Genomic DNA, 11074 nt, shown 5'->3' on the forward strand with positions numbered 1-11074 from the left:
CCAACATCCAATGGATGATTGGATCGGTTCGGTTCCCCTCACATTCCATGGATGTCAACCAATGAATATGCGTATTACAACTGTTGCGACTTTGGTTTTGAGGGTGTACATCTAACCATTGAGTGCCCTAGGTCGCATGAAACCTATTCAGTCATTCGATACAAGTTTCATGACGATGGTAAAGGAGTATGCAGCCAAGCTAAATTGTGTAGCAATGTCACATGAAGATGATGAGGGCCTCGGTATAATTTATGTGACGTTGCCATTTTTGTTTGCGACACAAGATGTCAAGAAGCTGGATCGAACATAATCAAAAATTGACACCTGGTGACCTTGGCACACCACCTTAGATTGTACGCAATTAGGTCACATGATCAAATCGCATACAAACAAAAGAGAAAAAAAACCCTGAAAGCTAGAATGCTAACAGATATTATTAGATTAATCCAACCCGACAATACCTATTTAAGGAATATCCAGTGTCAAAATCACATAAAAAGTTTTTTCTTGAACTTTTCAGAAGTTTTACGCTATCGCAGTAATATTGCAACGGAATTAAATCTAGTGTCTCGATTAGCATGTCATTGCATATTCTTGTGTTCGAGCTTATACCAAAACAGGAAAAAAAAAACTAATTTCGAAATAAACCAATTAGAACCATTTGCGAAACCGGTTTACCAGAACTGAATGGTTTCAGATAAAAGGCCTAACAAGGGACACGATACACGGTATGTTCATCGAAAAGTAACAGTGTTCTCCTGAAGTTGTCGAAATTATTCGTAATAAGATATTGGCTACAATTGAAAAGGCTTTATCAATAAAATTTCCATTTATCGGCGATCTAGACATAATTAGCAATCCATTCTAGTATTGTTCACATTACTTCTTGCGGAAAAATGATCCCACAAGAAAAGAATTCTATGAATGAAGTCCGTTTTTCTTTTATTATCTTTGATAATTCACTTAACAATGCATAAATATCGAATGCCTTATTATAATAAACTACCAACTAAACATACAAATGTGGAAATCGAACTTATTACCGATCATTACCGTAATAAACTACCTATTACACTACGCTTCATCGGTTTTTTCCCCGAAAAAGCACGAGACGAAAAGGATATGAACATGCACACAACCACATAAGAATACGATATCAAATGGAATATGATAGATCGACGGAAAACCGACCGAAAAATGCTTCATATCGAGACACTGTTTGGAATACCGCGACCCGTAAGACCGATATCGCTGCTCGGATACAGCAAAGTGTAGGGCACTTTAGCAGGTCCATTCCTGTTCCTCAACCTCACATCCTGATTCATCTCCACAATCTTTCCCTCAATCTTTCTCAAATTTGCCCCAAAATTTCCAAACGCTTCCAACGCCTCGTCGTCGGTGGTCCACTCGGGTGTATCTCTATCTCCAAGAAACACCTCGTCGGCCGAATGCCGAGACAATACCTCGATCAGCGAAATCCCGAGAATGCTTTGCAGCTGGGGGGTGACGGTTTTGAGGAAAGCTTTTTCAGGGTTCGTCTCGAGCTCATCGTAATCATCACTTCCCGGTTCAGGTATGAGCCTACGGCTCATGGCCGGTCGGTTCGGAAGGTAGCCACCATAAGGATACTGTCCGAAATTCACGGCTGCATGGAGTGCAGAAGCCACCCATATGATGATGGTGCAAGATTCAATGAGTTCATCACGAGTCTGCATCTTAGGCCACCATGGTTCGTCCTTCTTATCACCATGGCCCATGGTTCGAACCTCAAGCCACCACTCTCTGAGTTCATAATCATTCTGTATCTCTTCATCATTCTTGTAATAGATACAAACGTAGTCCTTCACCCATGATTCTATTGCGGACCATACCTCAAGCCCGTCAATGGCAAAAGGGTAGTCTTCGATAAGGAGACGAATGCCATGTGGAGAGCGTGAGTCCTTCACCGCCAAACCTCTGAAAAAGAAAACCATCGCTTCAAATTAAAACCAAACCAAACAAATCCAGTATATTCCTTACAGACAGTAAAGCAAGTACAACTATACCTCTTGATTAAATCAGCAGGAAGTGCCTGTTCTGGGAATGCCCACTCCTTGTACATATTACACGACAATTTCAACGCGTATTTATCGGGAAAAACCGTTTTCTCAAGAAGCCCGCCAGCATTGATTAGTGTTTGACGGGATAAAGCATTGATGTTCATCGTGTCACGAAAATGAGGATGCAAAAGCTTATGAACCGGATGAATGATGCTTAGTTGCCTATTTGTTGCGATTATGAATGGTTCAATTGAAGCATGAGTATGCAGCCTGTGTTATAACTCAATTAGAACTCGTTTCATCTGATTTCTTTCGGCTTAAATTCACTTTTAGAAAAATTTCTTACCAATGGCAAACGAGTTGATGGTAGCCCGAGTCATTTACATTAACGTAAGTTTTTGCTAGCAGCCAAATGGTCCCTTTTGCCCCTTCGAATGCTGGTGTGTGTACTGTACTGATAACTCCGGCATGGTCACCATCCGGATGTGGCACGCTCAATTCGATGGCCAGTGGCTTCAATGTACCATCATTTTGCAAGAACAGAATGGTCCGAGTGGCGTATGTATTGGTGGAAGTTTCGTTTATGCCCCTCAGAAATGGCATCAGTGGATCATGGTGATCTAATATAAACAGCTTGTTGCACTTGATTGCCTGAAACCAACGATATATGCATAAATTTCTTATTTCAAAACAAACAACTTAGCCTACGTTTGGCAAACTAAGGAGTGCGTTGGTTGATTTTCCATCAAGTCCTGTTTGGATAAAGTTGTTGGTGTGGATTAATCTGTCTATATAGATTAGAAAAGTTTTTGTTTGGGAGATTTTCTCATAGATGGAAAGGACGTGTTTTTTAATTCGGAGGGGTAGGTTTGAAAAAAACTTGACTTTCTGCATAAAACTCCCCCAAGAAGCTTACCAAATAAGCCACTTCCTATATCATTAAGCCACTACGCTGACTGAATAAGCTGTGACTCATTAAGCTGCTAACAAACAAGGCTCTAACTCTTGGTTGATAAATTAGATACCGGCAATAAGCTAGTTGTTGGCTGAATAGCTACTAATGTTTGATAAAAATTAGCCGATGAGCTGGATAACAATGTAAAACAACCTAAAAGATCCCCTTTTTTGTCATTTACATAGAATGTATAATTGGAAAAAGAAAAAGAAAAGCCTTGGAGCTCATTAAGGCAACTTTTCAAAAAGTTGGCTTATAAACTAGCTTATGGCTTATCAAACAGGATTTTTTTCTTTTTCCATAAGCTCAAAAAATAATATCCAATCTATAATGATTACCTCCGATACGCTAAGTCCATCCATTTGATATTCTATGTGGTCCTCCCTAATCGTGCTGTTTTGGTTGCCGAATATTTTCGGATCTAACTTGCTAGTTGGAGGGAACTCCTGCAAGTAGCAAAATCGTAAGCAACAGATCGAATTTATGAACACAATATAATGTCCACGAGAAGATTAAAATTTACTTGGAGGCGTCGGATCACAACAGGGTTAATTCCTGCAAGCATTTGTCTTGCAAATTCTTCATCTGTCATCCACGCAGATGTATCCGCTGTTTGAACCATTAACCAACTGATGAATATAAAGAGAATTGGAATAGCATTCGTTATCGGTTAAACCAAACCACACGAACACATTATATCCCACCTAATGGTCGGATTTTGAGAGTAAGATCTGAGCTCCACCCAGAGAGATCGTTATAGTTAAAACAAACCAAACGGACCCGGTGTATTCCACCCAGAGGTGGGATCTGAGGGTAAGATGAACACATGCATGATCTCTACCCGAAAGAGTTCGTTATCAGTTAAACCAACCAAACCATCCCGGAATATGGGATCTGAAGGCAAGATTTACGGGCAGATCTGATCCCTACCACAAAGAGTTCGTTATCATTTCAAGTGAAGCTTCATTAAAGTACCTTCGATTACTTGTGGGGTTGGGAATTTTGCCAAAGGCTCGCCATCAGAACGGAGAAGTTCCCTAAAGAACTCCAAGGGAATTTTCTCCCTGACGCTTTCTAGCAAATTGGATTTCGGTATCTTCAGGGCTCCTTTATAGAGCTTGAGTACATCTTCAAATGATGAGAACTCATTGAAATTGTTGCTCGATACAGCCTCAAACTTGTGTTTTAGAAGATGTTCGAATGTGCCAACTATCTCGTCTGAAACTTTGTCGAATACTGCCCCAAAACCAGGTAGTAAGCCCTGTGATACCAGTTTTATCCCGTAAGCATAAACATCGCTCGTCTTCAACTGACTGAATCTTTCGTCCCTTGGAACATAAATTGTTAAACTCTTCAAAATCGGGATCCTGCTTTCGGTGTTGGGATCTGTAAACAGCTCACAAAAATTCAACTAGCAACTCAAGAAACTTATATTCTGATATCTATTCACTTTCAAGGTCAAACCTATCATATTTCAGTACTAAAAAATGAAGTGAATGTAACAAATGTAGTACCAAAATTTATATAATTCACAAGAAATTTTGACATAAGATGCAACCTTGCTTGACCTTAAAACTCAAACTGTACCATTTATGAGTTACTAGTGTTAAGGTTCGAACCTGTCTTGGATGGAGGTCGGCCAGTTCTACACCTGCGAGGATAAGGGTACTCCTGAGACCCTCCAAAAATAGGACGGATAAGTTCGGATCCCGCATCTGGTTCGCTCAAATCATTGTAGAGATCATAGTCGTAGACCCTGTCCCATTCTTCACGCTTTCCCGTTCCATTTCCTCTTAGTTCCTCCAACTCTTCCTCTCTATAACGACGTAATGCCTCTGGTGTTTTGCCTGGAACCAACGTCTGTAACAACACAGATGTTATTTTACGTCAAGACTATTGTTTAGAAACATAATTAACAGTCCAAAGTCCCACATCCGCTAGACACAGAACATCAATTCTATATACAGAGAGAGAAGCAAATACATGTAAACCAATACCTTAAATACTAGCCTTTGATGGAACAAAAATCACGTCAAAAAATACCTTAAGGTTAAAAGTTCTAACAATATATGGGTTCTCATTTGATTATGCCTATACATACATATATATATATATATATATATATACATATGTATATATGTAGGTTCAGATCACGTGAGAAATATAGTGAATGTTGTATATTGTGAAGGTGGTAACCATTAGCATGGACCTGAAATGTGTATTGAAAAGTTAGGCATGGCTTCACACAATATAAGGTTATATTTACAGATTTGACATGAAGTTTACATTACACTATTGTAACCGTTTACATTTCTCATAATTCTTACGAAAACGGGTATTTCTCATGGGAAGCAAACCCTATATAATATATATAGAGAGAAAAGGGAGGATCAAACGGAAACACCGTGAACTTACAAAAAGTGCGAGAAAGGACAAATCACATGTGATTTGCTAGACGTCCAGAAAGACAGAACGATGCGGGCAACTTGGTCAACATGACCAAGGTCGCATGAAAATCGCCCGTACAATGACCCGTATGCGATTTGGCCCTTCTAGTAAGTTGATAGCAAAAAGGGTATCAAGGTCTAATCTTGATGCTAATAGTCAAATCTTTACCTGATTAGAGAAAAAAACCCTATATCTTTTGCTGTAATGCTCTTCTGGGTACACCCAAGAATTGCAGACGAAATGAACCCTGCCACAATTGGGGACTTGTTCTAATGTCAGTGTTTTAAGGTAGAATTCTTTGTGGTGCCTGTTTATGATCAAGAATGCCCCTGGAACCCCAATTTCATCCTCCCAATCGAAATCCAGTTCGAAGGTGGAATCGCCATTTGTTGAAGGACTGATCACTGTGCTCATCCATTTCTTCAAGTTAGCCTCTTTTCCAAGCTTTCCCCTCAATCCCCTGGCTTAAATTCGCAAATTCATCAATCGATAAGTTAAGTTAGATTTAGAGGTGAAGGTTCAAATTAGAAAGGTAAAAAGGTTGAGAATGATTCATATGGGAATAACTTATTCATATGTGAGTCACTACTCGTAAACTCAAAAAGGAAAAAAAAAATCCTTTTGAAGATGAATATGTTAAACTATTAAATCCATTTGAAGATGTATACTTTAAAACTATCTTACCATTTTACCAATTATTCACGTGTGAATATGCATGTATGAACCCATGTTTTCCTTTTACCAATAATTTACATACGAATCAAGTTTTGTTTTTCTTTTTTAAACCTCGTATAGATTCAGAAACTAAAGAAGTTGTGATTGGATGTACAGTACAACCCATTAATGCATTCATGCGATCTGGAGAAATTAGAGGGTTGTACGGTACAAGCTATTGAAACACCGATCACCATAGTCATCTTCTTCAAAGAAAACCATAGGGAATGGTGAATCTGGTATGTTAGTCAACAGTGATTTTGACAGCTTTAAAGGGTTGTACAGTACAAACCACTAAAGAATTTAATCAATAAATTCCCAATACCCCATCCTCATGAACTACCACCCAGACCCAGTGAGGAGGGTAGCTGATAATCGATATGTACAACTCATCAAAGCTTCCAATAAAACACATAACTGATGAAAGATGCATACATACCAGTAGATTCACAACGAACAGCACTGATGAGTTGCAGAGAGACTTTGCGACCCAATAAATCGTCTTTGCTGGAAGAGATGTAGTGGTTATCGGTCAAAACCAGTGTTCCCTTCACCTTGATATCTTCATATTTGGTTCTTTTTCGCCTGTCAACATCCGCCATGGCAGAGGAATCGGAGCTTCTTGATCTGATTCGGTTTATAAATGTAGAAGAAAGGATGTTGAAATTGAAGCGGGTTTGGATTGTTTAAGAGGATTTTGATGAGTATTTATAGGGAGGGAAAGGATGGAGGAGGTTGCTGACACTGAAGCTTCCTTTGCCCCTTGTAAACCAGTGAATGATATAATGGATCATGTATTATTTGTATTATCTTGCCTAAGATTTCTTCTTCCTTTTTTCAAAGAAAACACATTGTCATTACCATTTGACCGCCTGGTTTATCGGGTCAAGTAATTTACTTTGTTAAGTGGATCCAATAAATTTTAGGGGTTATTAATTCCAGCATCTTCGACCTCTTTTCTAAAAGTGTGGGTATTTATGATTGTTTATAAAAATAATTTTTTGACTTATTTTGATGATAAATATTTTTGAGTGTTTAAATAAATAATTTATATCGGTGTTAAACCGGTAATAAGGATTTTTTAAGAAGTTAAAACCCTTCTAACTTATGATAAGTTGATAAGTGTTTTTGTAAAAAAAAACATAAGTTATTTCAAATAAACAATTCCAAACACCCCTAACAACTCTTTATTTTGTCTCATTCTTCAACACCAATAACAGTTATAAAGTCAAGAAAATAAAGTGAAAAAAGCGTTTCGAATCAAGATTTTTTTACAAGAACATAAAGAGGAGGGGATCATGTGAGAACAACATTTACGTTAAGAATTGTATTAATTTTTTGAACTTTTCGATTAGTTGACATTTTAATCAAACTTATTTTTATTCTACTATTTTCAGTACTTTCAACTACATTATTTATCTACCTTTTCAATTTATCTTCACTTTTAAGTTATTTTCACAAACTTTTACTTAAATCATTTTTACATGCATTAATTTAATAAAGTCTCAATCATTATGGTAAATAAAAATAGATGGAAAAAATAAATGAATTACCGTAAATGAACCCATTAATTAAGAATAAATTATGTATAAAAAAAAGTTTTTTTTTTTTTTTTTTTTTTGCAATGCATATGGGTGTATATTTTGAAAAAAAAAATTTCTTAAATTTATGGAATATTTTGTTGTATTAATAAGGTTTAATGTTTATCATATATATTGGTTCCGAAAGTAGGTTCCCTACAAAAATTTGAAGTTTAAATATAATTATTTTTATTATCAACGAACTTTGTACAAAAGAGTCTATTTCTTGAACGTGATATAAACTTTAAATCAACCGTTGATCTAAGTTTGCACGGTTTAACAACCGATTAAATTCTCACAGTTCACTTACAATATGTACCTATTAAGCCTTGAAAAATGAAAGAATTGAATGGTTTTGATTGATTTCTTCGAATTTGTTCAAACACGTTTCTTGAGGGTCTTCGTTAATACTTATACATTTGAGTTGAGCATGGAATGATGAAGCCTCGACTTGTCCACCACTTAATAGGAGAAGATTGTCATTTCAAGATTTCTTTATTTTTTGTTGTTGGAATTATGCATTTGGTACAAGTCATAACTTATTTAGGTATCGTTTATTAAACGCTTGCTCGGGTAAGCGTTTACCAAGTCACTTTACTTTACCGGATGAATATGACAAGAACTAAGAATCTTACCCGATAAGAGCGAAGACAATAATCAAGAGTCTCACCCCGTAAATGAGGTCGACCACTTTTACCATGGTTAGTGCTTACTAGGATTAAATTGTTGCATACGGTGCGTTTTAGTGAATAAAATCTTACTTGGTAAGTAAACGATAATGTGGAATTTTACCAATAAGTACTTACCGGGTAAGTATTTAAGTAAACAGACCCTTAAAATAATATCATGTTAAATGTTGTTTTATAGGTCTACATGTTTTTTTAGTACATGGGGTTTACCCCTTCTCTTTCTCTACTAACTTTTTGGAGTTTCACAATCTAATTGTCTTATTTGTATTGATGTGAATTAGATAAAATTTATTGTTCAAACTGGACAGTCAACTGGTAGACTTTTAACCTATCATAGTCATCGTTAACTGTTTGCTTGATTAGTTGGTGCAGGTTATGGACGAACCCAATATAGAACATATGGTGGCTCGTGCCACGTATTGTTCATCCGTTGTAGTGTAAAAAATTTTAGAGTCGTGAAAAATGTTACCGTATTTAATTTATTATGTTTAATAGGCACATAATGCATTTAGTACAAGTCGTAACTAATTTAATGAAAGTAATATCATGTTAAATGTTGTTTTATAGGTCTGCATGTTTTTTTTTAAGTTCATGTGGTTTACCACTTCTCTTTTTCTACCCACTGTTTGCAGGTTCACAATCTAATTGTCTTATTTGTATTGATGTGAATTAGGTAAAACTTATTGTTTCAATTGGACAATCAAGTGATAGACTTTTAACTTTTCATCGTCAACTCACTACAACAAAATCGGGTTTATAGGACATTCTTAATTTTTAAGCGTCCTAATAGACCTCTTTATAAGACTAGTTTATAGGACCAAAAAATAAAACGTCCTATCTAAAGGTGTTGTAATAAGTTTATATGACGTTTTTTGACGTCGTAATAAGTTTTTTAGGACACTTTTAATATAAAACATCACATTAGCAACTTTATAGAACACTATTTGAAAAAATGTCCTATAAAACAAATGTTCTATAAAAAATTGAGTTTATAGGACACTTTCTCATAAATGTCCTATAAAGTTGTTAATGTGACACTTTGTATTAAAAATATCCTAAAAACTTGTTAAGACGCTCAAAAGCGTCATATAAACTTATTACAACACCTTTAGGTAGGACGTTTTATATTTCGGTCCTATAAATCAAGTCCTATAAAGCGGTCTATAAGGACACTTAGAGATTGAGGGTGTCCTATAAATCTAATTTTCTTGTAGTGACTGTTTGCTTGATTAGTTGGTGAAGGTCATGGACGAACCCAGTATAGAACATATGGTGGCTCGTGCCACCGTATTGTTCATCCATCCTAGTGTAAAAAATTCTACAGTCGTGAAAAGTGTTACCGTATTTAATTTGTTACGTGTCATCGTATATATTTTGAAACTAAAATGAGAACACAAGTTTTTCTCGGTAGAGTTGGTTTGCGAGGCTTTTCTTCCACCCCAGACCTGAATTCGAATCATGTTAGTGTCATTTCTTAGTTTTTTTACATGGATCTCTTTGGTCCAGTCAACGTGCAATCCCTAGCTGGAAAGAAGTTCACGCTTGTCATTGTTGATGAGTATGCCAGGTATACTTGGGTATTATTTCTAAGATCCAAGGACGAAGCACCTGAAGAAATCATTTCGTTCATCAAAAAGATAGAAGTACTAAACAATGTTAAAGTACGCTCTATCCAAAGTGATCATGGTACTGAATTCAAAAACAGTACTATGGATAACTTTCTTGAGGACAAGGGAATCTCTCACAACTTTTCTTCTGTGAGAACTCCTCAGCAGAATGGGGTCGCTGAAAGAAGAAATCGAACAATCATAGAGGCTGCTCGATCAATGCTCARCGAATCTCGTCTTCCAACTCAATTCTGGGCTGAAGCTGTCAACACTTCTTGTTTCACTCAAAACCGATCGTTGATCGTAAAAAGATTCAAAAAGACGGCCTATGAACTCTTCCATGGACGAAAGCCCTCAATAAGCTTTCTTCACATATTTGGTTGTACCAGTTACATTCTCAACAACCGCGACCAACTTGGAAAGTTCGATCCCAAAGCTGATGAAGGAATCTTTCTTGGATATTCTTCCATATCCAAAGCCTTCAGAGTATTCAACAAACGAAGACAAACAATAGAGGAATCTATTCATGTCACTTTTGACGAATCTCAATCAGCTAATTCAAAACCCATCTCTATTGATGAAGATGAATTAGAGAACTGGATGATACCTCATTATGGACAACCTGAAGCTTCCTACAGTGCTCCTCTAAACACTGAATCTCCAGAAGCTGAAGATGATCCATTCATCATTCCAGTTGCAGCTTGTCACTCCAATGTATCTTCTTCAGAGATCGCAGCAGTGCCCATTAGTTGTGTACCTCCTTCTACTTCAAACACTGATCCATCAGTAAATGAAATACCTTCAGTTTCTGAAACTCTTTCAGTTGCTGAATCTGAGACTCCTTTGGCAATAGTCCCTATTGCTGAAGAAACTGCTGCTGAAGTCTCATATTCCATACCTGAACTCTCCTATTCAGATGAAGCTCCTTTACCGGCTCAGCAATGGACTAAAAGTCATCCAATTCATCAAATTCTTGGTGATATAGATGCAGGTATCAAGACACGTCGAGGTCTAGGTAATATCTGTCTCTTTGTCAACTTTC

The 11074-nt window shown here is 36.8% G+C and overlaps 1 protein-coding gene across 1 annotated transcript; it reads right to left on the reverse strand.

Annotated features, from left to right (window-relative positions):
* Positions 1 to 921: 921 nt before the first annotated feature.
* On the reverse strand, positions 922 to 6923 carry LOC112503534 (probable linoleate 9S-lipoxygenase 5). The gene is made up of 9 exons (XM_025107551.1): positions 6596 to 6923; positions 5611 to 5906; positions 4614 to 4854; positions 3970 to 4380; positions 3518 to 3603; positions 3333 to 3440; positions 2386 to 2690; positions 2046 to 2309; positions 922 to 1956 (listed from the first exon to the last, which is right to left on the reverse strand). The coding sequence occupies exons 1-9, from the start codon at positions 6756 to 6758 to the stop codon at positions 1203 to 1205; spliced, it is 2628 nt and encodes an 875-aa protein (XP_024963319.1). The 5' UTR covers positions 6759 to 6923; the 3' UTR covers positions 922 to 1202.
* Between the last annotated feature and the right edge of the window lie 4151 nt (positions 6924 to 11074).

The sequence above is a fragment of the Cynara cardunculus genome, unplaced genomic scaffold (assembly GCF_001531365.2).
Source record: "Cynara cardunculus var. scolymus isolate 2C unplaced genomic scaffold, CcrdV1 Un_Scaffold_3195, whole genome shotgun sequence".
NCBI classification, from domain to species: Eukaryota; Viridiplantae; Streptophyta; class Magnoliopsida; order Asterales; family Asteraceae; genus Cynara; species Cynara cardunculus.

Coding starts and splice junctions, on each gene's coding strand:
- LOC112503534 (XM_025107551.1), bottom strand. CDS start 6,758: ATGGCGGATGTTGACAGGCGAAAAAGAACCAAATATGAAGATATCAAG. Junction 3,441..3,517: donor TTGTGATCCGACGCCTCCAA/GTAAATTTTAAT, acceptor TGCTACTTGCAG/GAGTTCCCTCCAACTAGCAA. Junction 2,310..2,385: donor CATCAACTCGTTTGCCATTG/GTAAGAAATTTT, acceptor GTTATAACACAG/GCTGCATACTCATGCTTCAA.